General features: G+C 50.2%; 1 protein-coding gene across 1 annotated transcript in view; it reads left to right on the top strand.

Moving 5' to 3' along the window:
- The window catches only part of LOC309543692 (ena/VASP-like protein), a gene marked incomplete at its 5' end in the record, with an annotated part of 86,148 nt that overhangs the window by 38,154 nt on the left and 31,282 nt on the right, over positions 1-16,712 (top strand). Inside the window, 3 exons of the mRNA XM_082276142.1 lie at positions 4,292-4,352; positions 6,845-6,911; positions 7,005-7,067. Of these exons, the coding sequence (XP_082132268.1) occupies positions 4,292-4,352; positions 6,845-6,911; positions 7,005-7,067 (191 nt within the window). The remainder of the gene's footprint in view (positions 1-4,291; positions 4,353-6,844; positions 6,912-7,004; positions 7,068-16,712) is intronic.

Here is a 16,712-nt window from a genome sequence, read left to right as displayed (position 1 = left end):
TCAGAGGAGCCGCCACTCAGCACGATTATCATTAACAGCTTAACACTCTTTGTCTCCTCTCCACTCCCAGGCCCAAAGGACAGGCTGACCTGGGGACCCCCCCTCTCTCTGTCACCCCCCTGTCACCACACCCTCTCTCTGTCACCCCCCTCTCTCTCTGTCACCCCACCTCTCTCTGTCACCCCCCTCTCTCTCTGTCACCCCCCCTCTCTCTGTCACCCCCCTCTCTCTCTGTCACCCTTCTCTCTCTGTCACCCCCCCTCTCTCTGTCACCACACCCTCTCTCTGTCACCCCCCTCTCTCTCTGTCACCCCCCCCTCTCTCTCTGCCACCCTTCTCTCTCTCTGTCACCCCCCCTCTCTCTCTCTCTGTCACCCCCCTCTCCCTGTCACCCCCCTCTCTCTCTCTGTAAACCCCCCCCTGCTCTCTGTCAAACCCCCCTCTCTCTCTCTCTCTGTCACCCCCCCTCTCTCTGTCACCACACCCTCTCTCTGTCACCCCCCTCTCTCTCTGTCACCCCCTCTCTCTCTCTCTGTCACCCTTCTCTCTCTCTCTCTCTCTCTGTCACCATTCTCTCTCTGTCACCCCCCTCTCTCTCTGCCCCCCCCCTCTCTGTGTCACCACACCCTCTCTCTGTCACCCCCCTCTTTCTCTGTCACCCCCCCTCTCTCTCTGTCACCCCCTCTCTCTCTCTGTCACCGCTCTCTCTCTCTCTCTGTCACCCGCCCTCTCTTTCCCTCTGTCACTCCCCTCTCTCTGTCACCCCCCTCTCTCTCTCTCTGTCACCCCCCTCTCCTTGTCACCCCCTCTCTCTGTAAACCCCCCCTTGCTCTCTGTCAAACCCCCCTCTCTCTCTCTGTCACCCCACCTCTCTCTGTCACCCCCTCTCTCTCTGTCACCCCCTCTCTCTCTGTCACCCCCCCTCTCTCTGTCACCCCACCTCTCTCTCTGTCACCCCCCCTCTCTCTGTCACCCCACCTCTCTCTCTGTCACCCCCCCTCTCTCTGTCACCCCCCCTCTCTCTGTCACCCCCCTCTCTCTCTGTCACCCCCCCTCTCTCTGTCACCCCACCTCTCTCTGTCACCCCACCTCTCTCTGTCACCCCCCTCTCTCTCTGTCACCCCCCCTCTCTCTGTCACCCCCCCCCTCTCTCTGTCACCCCCCCCCTCTCTCTGTCACCCCCCTCTCTCTCTGTCACCCTTCTCTCTCTGTCACCCCCCTCTCTCTCTGTCACCCCCCCTCTCTCTCTCTGTCACCCCCCCTCTCTCTGTCACCCCCCCTCTCTCTGTCACCCCCCCTCTCTCTGTCACCCCCCTCTCTCTCTGTCACCCTTCTCTCTCTGTCACCCCCCTCTCTCTCTGTCACCCCCCCTCTCTCTCTCTGCCACCCTTCTCTCTCTCTGTCACCCCCCCTCTCTCTCTCTGTCACCCCCCTCTCCCTGTCACCCCCCTCTCTCTCTCTCTCTCTCTGTAAACCCCCCCCTGCTCTCTGTCACCCCCCTCTCTCTCTCTGTCACCCCCCCTCTCTCTGTCACCACACCCTCTCTCTGTCACCCCCCCCCCCTCTCTCTCTGTCACCCCCCTCTCTCTCTCTGTCACCCTTCTCTCTCTCTGTCACCGCTCTCTCTCTGTCACCTGCCCTCTCTCTCCCTCTGTCACTCCCCTCTCTCTGTCACCCCCCCCCCCTCTCTCTCTGTCACCCCCCTCTCCCTGTCACCCCCCTCTCTCTCTGTAAACCCCCCCTTGCTCTCTGTCAAACCCCCCTCTCTCTCTCTGTCAAACCCCCCCTCTCTCTCTTTCTCTCTCTGTCAAACCCCCCTCTCTCTCTCTGTCAAACCCCCCCTCTCTCTCTTTCTCTCTCTGTCAAACCCCCCCCTCTCTCTCTCTCTCCCTCTCTGTCAAACCCCCTCTCTCTCTCTCTGTCAAATCCCCCCTCTCCCTGTCACCTCCCCCTCTCTCTCTCTCTCTCTCTCTCTGTAAACCCCCCCCCCCCTGCTCTCTGTCAAACCCCCCTCTCTCTCTGTCAAACCCCCCTCTCTCTTTGTCACCCCCCTCTCCCTCTCTGTCACCCCCCCTCTCTCTCTCTGTCAAACCCTCCCTCTCTTGCTGTTCCCCCCTGGCACAGTGTTTGCCCATTAGAGACCTCTATACTGGGCCAACAAGGGACACCTGAGAAACTTTCAATTCCCTTGTATACATTTTTTTTTTTTATGCAACAGGGAGGATTAGGAAACAAAATATCAGAGGTGGGGGACTCGAGTCACATGACTTGACTTAAGTCACCAGTTTGAGGACTTGAGACTTGCTTGACTAAAATTAATAAGAGACTTGACTTTGACTTGAGACATATGACTCGAAATTACTTTACTTTTTTAAGTTATTAAATATTTGCATTTGCTCAAGAAGTGCTAAAGAAAAATGAATGCCTGTTATGTTTCTGACACCACAGTCACTTAAAACCCCTCAGTGTGTTCTGATTCTTAGGACACTGGCTGTTTAACAATGGAAATACTTAACATGTTTTTAGTGACTGTGGTGTTGATGACCCGACGAAGGATTTTGAGCTGTTTGGGCATTCAAAGTGTTTCTTTAATATGCCAAGAAAAGCACTAAGCAGTTTTGTTAATGTTGAAAATAAAAAAACAAAACCTTTCCTGACCCCTGACCCTGACCACTGACTTTTATCTGATTTAAAGGTGGAAATTGGGGTAGATCAGTATTCTGACTTGATTTGTGACTTCACCAAAATAAATGACTTGACTTTCTTTTCACCACAGTAACTTGGGACTTGCTTGAGACTTGCACATGTGTGACTATAATGCTGCATTTGTTTCTTTAGTTTCCCTTTACATGGTGTAGAACTCATATAGGAACATCGCCTTTTAAAAATGTAGAAGATGATTAAAATTGATCTGAACAAGAAAAAAAAAATGTATTTCTTCATGGGGGGGGGGGGGGGGAGGGGTGCTGATACAGCTCCTCACCAAGGGCGCTGGAGACCCGAGGTACGCCTCTGAAAAGAAGACGGATAGATGGCATCATCCAAGCATTGAACATGAAGTTAAGCAGCTCTGGGGGGCAGTGAGTGGAGGACAGAAGAGCCTGGTGTACTATGGTCCCGGAGGTCACGAAGAGTCGGAGACGACTGAACAACAACAATAATCTGCTCAGATGAGACCAAAATTGAACCCTTTGGATGCCAAAATACACCCCATGTTTGGAGGTCACATCACCCTAAAAACACCCCCACACCAACAGTGAGGTTTGGAGGCGGGAACATCATGGTGTGGGCGGGGCTGTTTTTCAGCAAACTTCATACCATTGAAGGAAGGATGAATGGTGATAGAATGAGGGAGAACACAAAGCCAAGGAAACTCTCCATTGGGTTCAAAGAAAGAAGACAAAGCTGCTAGAATGGCTCAGCCAATCACCTGATTGAACGGACTAAAGATCCGATTCATAGAAGAGACCTTCAAAATCACAGCTGAGCAACGCATTGCGACTTCTCCATCCAGGAGCCTCCAGCTCGAAGGTCTCATCACCAACAAAGGATTTTCCACCAAGTATGAAAGTCAGGGGGTTCAAAACTTTTCCCTGTCCTTCCATTCCATTACACAGAACTTCATTTATAAATGGATTGGGTTTGGTGTCTTTGGATGGATGGATGGATGGATGGATGGATTGCACGGCTTGTGGGGAACTTTTCATGTGACAGAAAGAGATTTACAGAGAAAAATGGTGACGGGTTCAATACTTATTTTACCCGCTGTGTATCCTTTGTCATGGAGAAAGCATGGAGTCTGATTGGTCACTATAAGATATGATGGGCGGAGTTCAGTGTCTGGCTGTATTCTCTGGCAGGAGTCTGATTGGTCACTATAAGATATGATGGGCGGAGTTCAGTGTCTGGCTGTATTCTCTGGCAGGAGTCTGATTGGTCACTATAAGACATGATGGGCGGAGTTCAGTGTCTGGCTGTATTCTCTGGCAGGAGTCTGATTGGTCACTATAAGATATGATGGGCGGAGTTCAGTGTCTGGCTGTATTCTCTGGCAGGAGTCTGATTGGTCACTATAAGATATGATGGGCGGAGTTCAGTGTCTGGCTGTGTTCTCTGGCAGGAGTCTGATTGGTCACTATAAGATATGATGGGCGGAGTTCAGTGTCTGGCTGTGTTCTCTGGCAGGAGTCTGATTGGTCACTATAAGATATGATGGGCGGAGTTCAGTGTCTGGCTGTGTTCTCTGGCAGGAGTCTCCATGTCTCATTCTGTTTTCTCTTCCTGTGTTTAGGACGATTCCAGTCTCTCCTCTTCTCCCAACACTCGGGGCCCCACCCCCCAGAATTCTGCAGGTAAGATCGCACACCATCCCCCCTCTTATATCCATCTGTCCACCTGTCTATCAGTCCTAAATGTATCTGTCCCCTCATCCATCCGTCTGTCCCTCCATCTGTCCCTCCATCCACTTGTCCCTCCATCTGTCCCTCCATCCATCCATCCATCCATCTGTCCCTCCGTCTGTCCCCTCATCCATCCGTCTGTCCCTCCATCCATCCATCCATCCATCTGTCCCTCCATCCATCCATCTGTCCCTCCATCTGTCCCTCCATCTGTCCCTCCATCCATCCCTCCATCCATCCATCTGTCCCCCCATCCATCCGTCTGTCCCTCCATCCATCCACCTATCCATCCATCCGTCTGTCCCCTCATCCATCCTTCTGTCCATCCATCCATCCATCCATCTGTCCCTCCATCTGTCCCTCCATCAATCCATCCATCTGTCCCTCCATCCATCTGTCTCTCTGATGGACGGACAGATGGGGTGAATGATGGGGGATGGAGGATGGACAGACGGATGGATGGAATGAATAATGGGGGATGGACGTACGGATGGATGGATGGGGTGAATGATGGGGGGTGGATGGATGGGGTGAATGATGGGGGATGGACAGACGGAGGGATGGATGGATGGATGGATGGATAGGGTTAAAGATGGGGGATGGACAGATGGATTGATGGGGTGAATGATGGGGTATGGACAGATGGATGGACGGATGGATGGGGTGAATGACGGGGGGTGGATGGATGGATGGGGTGAATGATGGGGTATGAACAGATTAAATTGATTAAATTGATTTTCCTCAAAATTCTACAAACCCCTCCCCCATAATGACAACGTGAGAGAAGTTTGTTTGAAATCTTTGCAAATTTATTAAAAATAAAATAGGAAAAAAACCCATGTACATAAGTATTCACACCCTTTGTCGTGTACATAAGTATTCACTCCCTTTGCCATGACACTCAGAATTGAGCTCAGGTTCCTCCTGTTTCCACTGATCATCCTTGAGATGTTTCTACAACTTGATTGGAGTCCACCTGTGGTAAATTCAGTTGATTGGACATGATTGGGAAAGGCACACACCTGTCTATAGAAGGTCCCACAGGTAACAGTGTATGTCAGAGCACAAACCAAGCCATGAAGTCCAAGGAATTATCTGTAGACCTCGGAGACATGATTGTATGGAGGCACAGATCGGGGGAAGGGTACAGAAACATTTCTGCAGCATTGAAAGTCCCAATGAGCACAGTGGTCTCCATCATCTGTAAATGGAAGAAGTTTGGAACCACCAGGACTCTTCCTAGAGCGGCCGCCCGGCCAAACTGAGTGATCGGGGGAGGGGGGCCTTGGTCAGGGAGGTGACCAAGAACCCGATGGTCACTCTGACAGAGCTCCAGCATTTCTCTGTGGAGAGAGGAGAATCTTCCAGAAGAACAACCATCTCTGCAGAACTCCACCAATCAGGTCTGTATGGGTGTGGCCAGACGGAAGCCACTCCTCAGTAAAAGTCACATGACAGCCCGCCTGGAGTTTCCCAAAAGTCACCTGAAGGACTCTCAGACCATGAGAAACAAAATTCTCTGCTCTGATGGAACAAAAATTGAACTCTTTGGCCTGAATGGCAAGCGTCATGTCTGGAGGAAACCAGGCACCGCCCATCACCTGGCCAATACCATCCCTACTGTGAAGCATGGTGGTGGCAGCATCATGGTGTGGGGAGGAACTGGGAGACTAGTCAGGATGGAGGGAAAGATGAATGCAGCAATGTACAGAGACATCCTTGATGAAAACCTCCTCCAGAGCGCTCTGGACCTCAGACTGGGGCGAAGGTTCATCTTCCAACAGGACAACGACCCTAAGCACACAGCCAAGATAACAAAGGAGTGGCTATGGGACAACTCTGTGAATGTCCTTGAGTGGCCCAGCCAGAGCCCAGACTTGAACCCGATTGAACGTCTCTGGAGAGATCTGAAAATGGCTGAGCACCGACCCTCCCCCATCCAACCTGATGGAGCTTGAGAGGTCCTGCAAAGAAGAATGGGAGAAACTGCCCAAAAATAGGAGTGCCAAGCTTGTAGCATCATACTCAGAAATACTGGAGGCTGGAATTGGTGCCAAAGGAGCTTCACCAAAGTATTGAGCAAAGGGGGTGAATACTTATGTACATGGCAAAGGGGGTGAATACTTATGTACATGGAAGTTTTTCCTTTTTAATAAATTTGCAAAGATTTCAAACAAACTTCTCTCACGTTGTCATTATGGGGGAGGGGTTTGTAGAATTTTGAGGAAAATAATGAATTTAATCCATGTTGGAATAAGGATGTAACATAAAATGTTAAGTTAAGTGAATAAAAAGTGAAGCGCTGTGAGAACTTTCCGGATGCTCTGTATAATTCACATACATCATACATACTGTATATTACATTCTGTATATATCATGCTGTGGAGGAGGGGACTTTGTCTGACGGGGTGTTCTAATAATTCTAGATTATGCTGTAATTGCAGACTTGGGGAAGAAGCCATGGGAAAGGAGTAACTCCGTTGAAAAGCCCGTCCCCTCATTACTCTCCAGGTAAGTGGCCGTCAGCCCAGATGTACTTTTGGTTGCATGAAGCGGATCTTGCAGTGCGCTCTATTCATCTGCTATCTCATTCCATTGCCATAGAACCCCTCCAGTGGTGAAGAGCCCAGAAGCTAAGAGCCCCATACAATCTCAGCCGCCCTCTAGGTACCAAAGCAAAGCCGCAGCCCTTGTTCCGTGCACGCGTCTGTGTCTGTCCCGCACCTCGTACTTCGTATCCCTGTGGTGTCACTCAAGTGTTTGCTCTTTATATGTTCAGACCAACAAGCAGTGGAGGGGGAACCTGCAGAATTTCAGAACCCATCCTTCCATACAGCCCTTCCTTCTTCAGAGCCCGTCCTTCTTCAGGGCCCTTCCTTCTTCAGAGCCCGTCCTTCTTCAGAGCCCATCCTTCTTCAGAGCCCGTCCTTCTTCAGAGCCCGTCCTTCAGAGCCCGTCCTTCAGAGCCCGTCCTTCTTCAGAGCCCGTCCTTCTTCAGAGCCCGTCCTTCTTCAGAGCCCGTCCTTCTTCAGGGCCCTTCCTTCTTCAGAGCCCGTCCTTCAGAGCCCGTCCTTCAGAGCCCGTCCTTCTTCAGAGCCCGTCCTTCTTCAGAGCCCGTCCTTCTTCAGAGCCCGTCCTTCTTCAGAGCCCGTCCTTCTTCAGAGCCCGTCCTTCTTCAGAGCCCGTCCTTCTTCAGAGCCCATCCTTCAGAGCCCGTCCTTCTTCAGAGCCCGTCCTTCTTCAGAGCCCGTCCTTCTTCAGAGCCCGTCCTTCCATAGAACCCATCCTTCCATACAGCCCTTCCTTCTTCAGAGCCCGTCCTTCTTCAGAGCCCGTCCTTCAGAGCCCGTCCTTCTTCAGAGCCCATCCTTCTTCAGAGCCCGTCCTTCTTCAGAGCCCGTCCTTCCATAGAACCCATCCTTCCATGCAGCCCTTCCTTCTTCAGAGCCCGTCCTTCTTCAGAGCCCGTCCTTCTTCAGAGTCCTTCCTTCTTCAGAGCCCTTTCTTCTTCAGAGCCCGTCCTTCTTCAGAGCCCGTCCTTCCATAGAGCCCGTCCTTCCATAGAGCCCGTCCTTCCATAGAGCCCTTCCTTCTTCAGAGCCCGTCCTTCTTCAGAGCCCGTCCTTCCATAGAGCCCGTCCTTCCATAGAGCCCGTCCTTCCATAGAACCCTTCCTTCTTCAGAGCCCGTCCTTCTTCAGAGCCCGTCCTTCCATATTGCCCTTCCTTCTTCAGAGCACGTCCTTCTTCAGATCCGTCCTTCTTCAGAGCCCTTCCTTCTTCAGAGCCCGTCCTTTAATAGAGCCCTTTCTTCTTCAGAGCCCGTCCTTTATTAGGGCCTGTCCTTCATTAGAGATCATCCTTCCTTAGAGCCCGTCCTTCCTTAGAGACCGTCCTTCCATAGAGCTCGTCCTTCCTTAAAGCCAGCCCATCATTAGAGCCAGTCCTTACATAGAGCCCATCCTTACATAGAGCCTGACCTTACATTGAGCCCATCCTTACATAAAGCCCATCCTTTATTAGAGCTTGTCCTTTATTGGAGCTCGTCCTTCCTTACAGCCAGTCCTTCATTAGAGCCCGTCCTTCATTAGAGCCCGTCCTTCATTAGAGCCCGTCCTTCATTAGAGCCCGTCCTTCATTAGAGCCTGTCCTTCATTAGAGCCAGTCCTTCATTAGAGCCAGTCCTTCATTAGAGCCCGTCCTTCATTAGAGCCAGTCCTTCATTAGAGCCCGTCCTTCATTAGAGCCCGTCCTTCATTAGAGCCCGTCCCGTCCTTCATTAGAGCCTGTCCTTCATTAGAGCTTGTCCTTCATTAGAGCCCGTCCCGTCTTTCCTTAGAGCCCGTCCTTCCATAGAGCCCGTCCTTCCATAGAGCCCGTCCTTTCATAGAGCCCTTCCTTCCATGGAGCCTGTCCTTCATTAGAGCCCGTCCTTCATTAGAGCCCGTCCTTCCATAGAGCCCGTCCTTCCATAGAGCCCGTCCTTCCATAGAGCCCGTCCTTCCATACAGCCCGTCCTTCCATGGAGCCTGTCCTTCCATAGAGCCCGTCCTTCCATAGAGCCCGTCCTTTCATAGAGCCCGTCCTTCCATGGAGCCTGTCCTTCATTAGAGCCCGTCCTTCATTAGAGCCCGTCCTTCCATAGAGCCCGTCCTTCCATAGAGCCCGTCCTTCCATAGAGCCCGTCCTTCCATAGAGCCTGTCCTTTCATAAAGCCCGTCCTTTCATAGAGCCCAGCCTCAGGCAGATATAAATGTTCCAGAATACTTTATTAGATAAATGTCGGCAGTGTTCGTTCCTGAATTTGGCTTGGTTACAGCCTCCTGCTGTACAGCAGAGCTCAAACTGAGAGAGAAAGAAGCAGCACATGTTGTTTCATGCACTGACAAAAAGCATGCTGATAGGAGGAGAGAGCAGAGTGGCAGAGAGATGAGCTCATCACTGTGCTATGTCCCCTTTTATTATCCAATCACAGGCTGAGGGAGGGCAAGACCTGAACATGTTACTTAAACAGGATCTGCAAGCTGTATGAAAGAAACTAAAAGTCGTCAGCTACAAATCATCTGCAAATCCCGGAGCTGCTGACTTCTATTAAACGGACACTTACCTGTCCAAGGATCCAGCGGCGTCCTCACCCGGGCTGGTCCTTCCATGGTCATGGGGTCCTTGGAGCTGGCAGGTTTACTGTGGGAAGCCGGCTGTGACTTCTTGTGGCCTCACAGCCCCCTTCCCACTGTGCATGCGCGAGTCGTGCCGTACTATGTGAATGGTCCCGCAGCCTTCTGGGACCTGTGATCTGATTGCAAGTGGGAGTGGTTACCTGACAAGATCAGGTCCCCGCTGCCCCCCCAACAAGAAAACAATGTATCCAAAAGTGATAGAGGAGGGGGAGGAGGCGGAAAAGTGGAAGTTCTCCTTTTGAGTGAAGTTCCACTTTAATTGCAGCACAGAACAATCAGGTCACCTCCCTGGCAGACAAGACTGTGCTGTGTGGCAGAGCTGTATATATTTCAGAACAGGGTGGAAAGAAATGCAAATCCCATATACAGTATATATATATAAATGAAGAAAAAGGTGCGTCAACCAATAACTTAAGTGTAAAAGCGGCACTGTGAAAAATTAGAAATGCATAAAAATGTACCAGATAAATCATAAGTGTGCTAATATAAAACAAAAGAACAAAACTGTCCATAATGTGAAAACAGTTGGGATCAACAACTGAAAAAGTCTTTGCATCCAAAAGAGAGTGTTACATAGTAGGTGAGGGTTAGGGTTACATATATAGTTACATAGTAGGTGAGGTTGAATAAAGACAATAGTCCATCCAGTTCCCCCTGTGTAGGTGTGTGTGGGCGGAGTCCCCTGTGTAGGTGTGTGTGGGCGGAGTTCCCCCTGTGTAGGTGTGTGTGGGCGGAGTCCCCTGTGTAGGTGTGTGTGGGCGGAGTCCCCTGTGTAGGTGTGTGTGGGCGGAGTCCCCTGTGTAGGTGTGTGTGGGCGGAGTTCCCCCTGTGTAGGTGTGTGTGGGCGGAGTCCCCTGTGTAGGTGTGTGTGGGCGGAGTCCCCTGTGTAGGTGTGTGTGGGCGGAGTTCCCCCTGTGTAGGTGTGTGTGGGCGGAGTCCCCTGTGTAGGTGTGTGTGGGCGGAGTCCCCTGTGTAGGTGTGTGTGGGCGGAGTCCCCTGTGTAGGTGTGTGTGGGCGGAGTTCCCCCTGTGTAGGTGTGTGTGGGCGGAGTCCCCTGTGTAGGTGTGTGTGGGCGGAGTCCCCTGTGTAGGTGTGTGTGGGCGGAGTTCCCCCTGTGTAGGTGTGTGTGGGCGGAGTCCCCCTGTGTAGGTGTGTGTGGCTGTAATCATCTCTCATACCCCTGAATGTTCTGATCCTTGAGATGTAAGTCTAAGAGTCTTTTGAAAGCCACCATACTTCCCGCAGAAACCACCTCTTGTGGTAGAGAATTCCACAATCTTGTTGCCCTAACAGTAAAGAACCCCCCACGTTGCCTGAGGTTAAAACGCTTCTCCTCTAATCGCATTGTATGCCCTCGAGTCCTCATGCAATCCCTTCGAATGAATAGCTTTTTTTCTAAGCTGAGATCCCCATTAAGATATTTATAAATTGCTATCATGTCCCCTCTCAGGCGTCTCTTCTCCAGGGAGAATAAATCAAGCGATTGCAGACTCTCTTCATAATTAAGGTCCTCCAATCCCCTAATTAGTTTAGTTGCCCTTCTCTGGACTCTCTCCAGCTCCAACACATCCCTCCTGAGGACTGGCGACCAGAACTGGACAGAATACTCCAGATGCGGTCGGACCAGAGTTTTATAAAGTGGAAGGATTATAGTCTTATCTCTGGAATACATCCCTTTCTTTATGCATGCTAATATTCTGCTGGCTTTGGCTTTGGTGTTCTCAAATAAAGGAAAACCAACTGATGAAGGTAGGTGTAAGGAAATGATGAAGGTTGGTGTAAGGAAATGATGAAGGTGGGTGTAAGGAGATGATGAAGGTTGGTGTAAGGAGATGATGAAGGTGGGTGTAAGGAAATGATGAAGGTGGGTGTAAGGAGATGATGAAGGTGGGTGTAAGGAGATGATGAAGGTGGGTGTAAGGAGATGATGAAGGTGGGTGTAAGGAAATGATGAAGGTGGGTGTAAGGAGATGATGAAGGTGGGTGTAAGGAGATGATGAAGGTTGGTGTAAGGAGATGATGAAGGTGGGTGTAAGGAAATGATGAAGGTGGGTGTAAGGAAATGATGAAGGTGGGTGTAAGGAAATGATGAAGGTGGGTGTAAGGAAATGATGAAGGTGGGTGTAAGGAAATGATGAAGGTGGGTGTAAGGAGATGATGAAGGTGGGTGTAAGGAGATGATGAAGGTGGGTGAAAGGAGATGATGAAGGTGGGTGTAAGGAAATGATGAAGGTGGGTGTAAGGAGATGATGAATGGTAGGTGTAAGGAAATGATGAAGGTGGGTGTAAGGAAATGATGAAGGTGGGTGTAAGGAGATGATGAAGGTGGGTGTAAGGAGATGATGAAGGTGGGTGAAAGGAGATGATGAAGGTGGGTGTAAGGAAATGATGAAGGTGGGTGTAAGGAGATGATGAATGGTAGGTGTAAGGAAATGATGAAGGTGGGTGTAAGGAGATGATGAAGGTGGGTGTAAGGAAATGATGAAGGTGGGTGTAAGGAAATGATGAAGGTAGGTGTAAGGAAATGATGAAGGTGGGTGTAAGGAAATGATGAAGGTGGGTGTAAGGAAATGATGAAGGTGGGTGTAAGGAAATGATGAAGGTGGGTGTAAGGAGATGATGAATGGTAGGTGTAAGGAGATGATGAAGGTGGGTGAAAGGAGATGATGAAGGTGGGTGAAAGGAGATGATGAACATCCACCTTCATCATCTCCTTACACCTACCATTCATCATCTCCTTACACCTACCATTCATCAGTTGGTTTTCCTCTCTTTTGGAAGCAAAGACTTTTTCAGCTGTTGATCCCAACTGTTTTCACACTATGGACAGTTTTGTTCTTTTGTTTTATATTAGCACACTTTTGTAATGTATGATTTATATGGTACATTTTTATGCATATATATATATATAATATATTATATGTATCTCTTCTGTGTATTGAGCGGTTTGCCTGGAGTTCGGCTTTACCTGCAGACACATCTGAGATACGAGACTCATCTTTGTGACGGCATCCTATGCGGAGGTCTGTGCCCGCTCCTATGTTTCCTGCAATGGTACATGCTGGAGGAAGGAGCCACTGAACACTGAAATCCAGAAGACTCTGGGACTGGCCAACCTATGGACCAGTTGTAGGCTAGAAGGTGAGAAGAGGAGGAAGGTACAGCTGGCACACCTGGCACTACATGGATGAGGGACCTACACATCATTAGGGATTGAGCTCCTAGTGTGGTCCAGGCAGAGGGCGTTGGGGCCTTTGAGATTGGCCCCCACTGCTTGGTTGGAACTTTATTTTACCATACCAGGACAATTCCTTTTACAAAGAGAACATCAGTGGGTTCATTTGTGCTTATGATGTCACAAAAAGTGATGGTGGGCAATGATAATGATGGTAATAGGCACTTGGTAGAGATCCGGTTGGCTCTAGATGAATACCATGAAAACATTTATCTGGGGGTAGGCCCACTATACTCAGGGCAGATAGTACCGATGGGTATGGGGGGTATGGTGGGCATGTATATGCCATCACTGCCTCTAACAAAGTGCCAACTAAAACAGAATTCTTACTTTGTCTGGTGGAAGGACCATCCCAGTGATGAGGACTAGGTCCCAGTTTCTAGAGATCTGAAGATACCATAGAAGTCTGAGTGCAGTGCTGAAGTCTCTTACTGCTTTTATAATAAGGAGTGTAGAAGACTAAATGGGTCCAGTACAGACCAGTACATACAACATGGGTCCAGTACAGACCAGTACATACAACATGGGTCCAGTACAGACCAGTTCATACAACATGGGTCCAGTACAGACCAGTACATACAACATGGGTCCAGTACAGACCAGTTCATACAACATGGGTCCAGTACAGACCAGTACATACAACATGGGTCCAGTACAGACCAGTTCATACAACATGGGTCCAGTACAGACCAGTTCATACAACATGGGTCCAGTACAGACCAGTACATACAACATGGGTCCAGTACAGACCAGTTCATACAACATGGGTCCAGTACAGACCAGTACATACAACATGGGTCCAGTACAGACCAGTTCATACAACATGGGTCCAGTACAGACCAGTACATACAACATGGGTCCAGTACAGACCAGTTCATACAACATGGGTCCAGTACAGACCAGTTCATACAACATGGGTCCAGTACAGACCAGTACATACAACATGGGTCCAGTACAGACCAGTACTTACAACATGGGTCCAGTACAGACCAGTACATACAACATGGGTCCAGTACAGACCAGTTCATACAACATGGGTCCAGTACAGACCAGTACATACAACATGGGTCCAGTACAGACCAGTTCATACAACATGGGTCCAGTACAGACCAGTTCATACAACATGGGTCCAGTACAGACCAGTACATACAACATGGGTCCAGTACAGACCAGTTCATACAACATGGGTCCAGTACAGACCAGTTCATACAACATGGCAGCTTCTCGAAAGGTCTAGAGATCCTGCTGGCAGTGACTACCAGTACAGCCCAAAAAGGAGATCCCTCCACTGTATGTTGGCAATGATTGTGTGGTTGTGTACCGTGTTGGTGTTGTCTTGTGGCGCCTCGGTGACCGTTGTAAACCTCAGGAGGACACAGTGGCCTCTGCTCCAATGTCCGTGCTTCATTCAATGAATTCAGAGCCTGTGCTGGCAATCCGTAGAGCTTTTAGCAATGCTGCTTACACTTGGCTGTGCTTCATCGCTTACGGCAGCTGCCATTTGCACACGTGAATGCTGGAGGCATTTTAGGCCCTGAATGGTAATATGACAAAGATGGCAATTTCCAGAAGGGCTGATAAGACTACTGGAGGTTTTGACTTATTTGTACCTCTGGTAGCCAGGACAGTTTTTTTTTACCATGAAGGGGTCCTCTTCCATTGAAGTGACCTTCTGCTGAGGTCGCATCTCCTTCTAGCCGAGCCGTTCCCTGTACAGGGTCAGTCACTTGGATTCTGCTCCCCTCCCCCAGTTACTTCTATTTCTGTATAAGAATGGATTTGGTAAAATGCTTCGGAGGGTCATTGGAGTTGCTGGCAGTAGACAGGTTTGTAGTTGTGCTGTGTGGAAGAAGTTTGCTACTTACCACATTCTACTTACCTTACCTGGCTGTCTCTGGCCTCAGGGGAAAAAAGAAGCATGCAGCTAGTGAAGTCAGAGGAAAGTCAGACCCACTTGATCTCTATACTTGTTTCAGGTTCATGACTTAGAAAATATTGAAGACTTTGATCGGGGAACTTGTAAACTGTGACTGTGAATATCAATAAGGGGGACCCCGCAGACAATATTATGGAGGAATCTACAGTCCTCTACAACACAGCAGTTTATAAATTCCCATTCTCCCGGCCATTCCAGTCCTGGGCTTACTCAACATGAGAACCTCCATTAGGACCTCAGCTAGGGGAAGACACACCATTTGTGCACACAAGGGCCCTCTGTGATTTAGGGGCCCAATTACATGAAATAAGGGTCTGGCAGATGCTGGAACCCCCTTCAATGTCACATACCCCTGAACACTGATGACATATAGGACCAAAGGGATGCTTTATGATGGCCTACGCATGCTTATGGATTGTAATATACTTTTGTTGGTCAGTGAGAAGCTCCTTCACTCCACACCTGACCAGACATTCTGAAAGTTTCTCCCGTGTTCTTGGGATGCCATTTGGGCCGGAGGTGGAAGTTCCAATATCTGACCTCGCTTCCATGATATTCTAAATCATTGAGAAGGAAGGACGTGGCAGAGTCTTCCCTTCACATCTATTTATCTATGCATGTCCACCATAGAGACATCTCTCACCAATGCTGGTGTGCATGCCAGTCTCCGGGATGATCTATCCCTTCATCGAGGGGTCTGAGCCCCCAAACACACTCCCTGAACCATGGGACAATCTTCATGCAGGGCTGGCCCAAGACAATGTGCTGCCTGGGTCCAAAAATTAAATGCTGCCCCCCCCCCCCCCAAAAAAAAAAAAATCACTCCCACCGGAAGGCCCACACAATTTTATTTTATATCATGATAATTAAAACTAAAATTAAATATATCTGGAAGTCAGAATTATATGCAACAGCACCTTGTCTACATGCCCAGTTATATGACAAACCATTCTTTTCAATTCCAAACCGCAAACTCCACTATTATTTAATTTGTCTGAATGTCTGAGGTCATTGCGCACACCCTCCCCCTCCTCATACTCATCAGTGTGCCCTACGGGCGGCAGTATGAGATGGGGAAATGCCGCCCGTAATGCGCTGCAAACTGATGACACAAAACTGCTGGAAAAAAAAATCTATTTGCTGCCCCTCTCAAAGTGCTGCCTGGGTCCAATGGACCCAGTAGGACCCATGGTAGGGCCGGCCCTGTCTTCATGTATCATTATCACCCCAATGACGTCCTCCATTTAGTGACTACCATAGTACGGCACTCTAGTCCTCAATATTTAGTTGGTGCTATGATTCCCCATGCTGTGGCTCCCCATGCCATGGCTCCCCATGCTGTGGCTCCCCATGCTGTGGCTCCCCATGCTGTGGCTCCCCATGCTGTGGCTCCCCATGCTGTGGCTCCCCATGCTGTGGCTCCCCATGCTGTGGCTCCCCATGCCGTGGCTCCCCATGCCGTGGCTCCCCATGCTGTGGCTCCCCATGCTGTGGTTCCCCATGCTGTGGCTCCCCATGTTGTGGCTTCTAATGCCGTGGCTCCCCATGCCGTGGTTCCCCATGCTGTGGCTCCCCATGCTGTGGCTCCCCATGCTGTGGCTCCCCATGCTGTGGTTCCCCATGCTGTGGCTCCCCATGCTGTGGCTCCCCATGCCGTGGCTCCCCATGCCGTGGCTCCCCATGCCGTGGCTCCCCATGCCGTGGCTCCCCATGCTGTGGCTCCCCATGCTGTGGCTCCCCATGCTGTGGCTCCCCATGCTGTGGCTCCCCATGCCGTGGCTCCCCATGCCGTGGCTCCCCATGCTGTGGCTCCCCATGCTGTGGTTCCCCATGCTGTGGCTCCCCATGCTGTGGCTCCCCATGCCGTGGCTCCCCATGCTGTGGCTCCCCATGCTGTGGCTCCCCATGCTGTGGCTCCCCATGCTGTGGCTCCCCATGTTGTGGCTTCTCATGCCGTGACTC

Source organism: Pelophylax lessonae (genome assembly GCF_965119305.1).
Source record: "Pelophylax lessonae genome assembly, contig: HAP1_SCAFFOLD_313, whole genome shotgun sequence".
In the NCBI taxonomy this organism is placed as follows: domain Eukaryota; kingdom Metazoa; phylum Chordata; class Amphibia; order Anura; family Ranidae; genus Pelophylax; species Pelophylax lessonae.
Note: the sequence above shows the minus strand (reverse complement) of the source record. Positions and strands in the feature narration are given on the sequence as shown.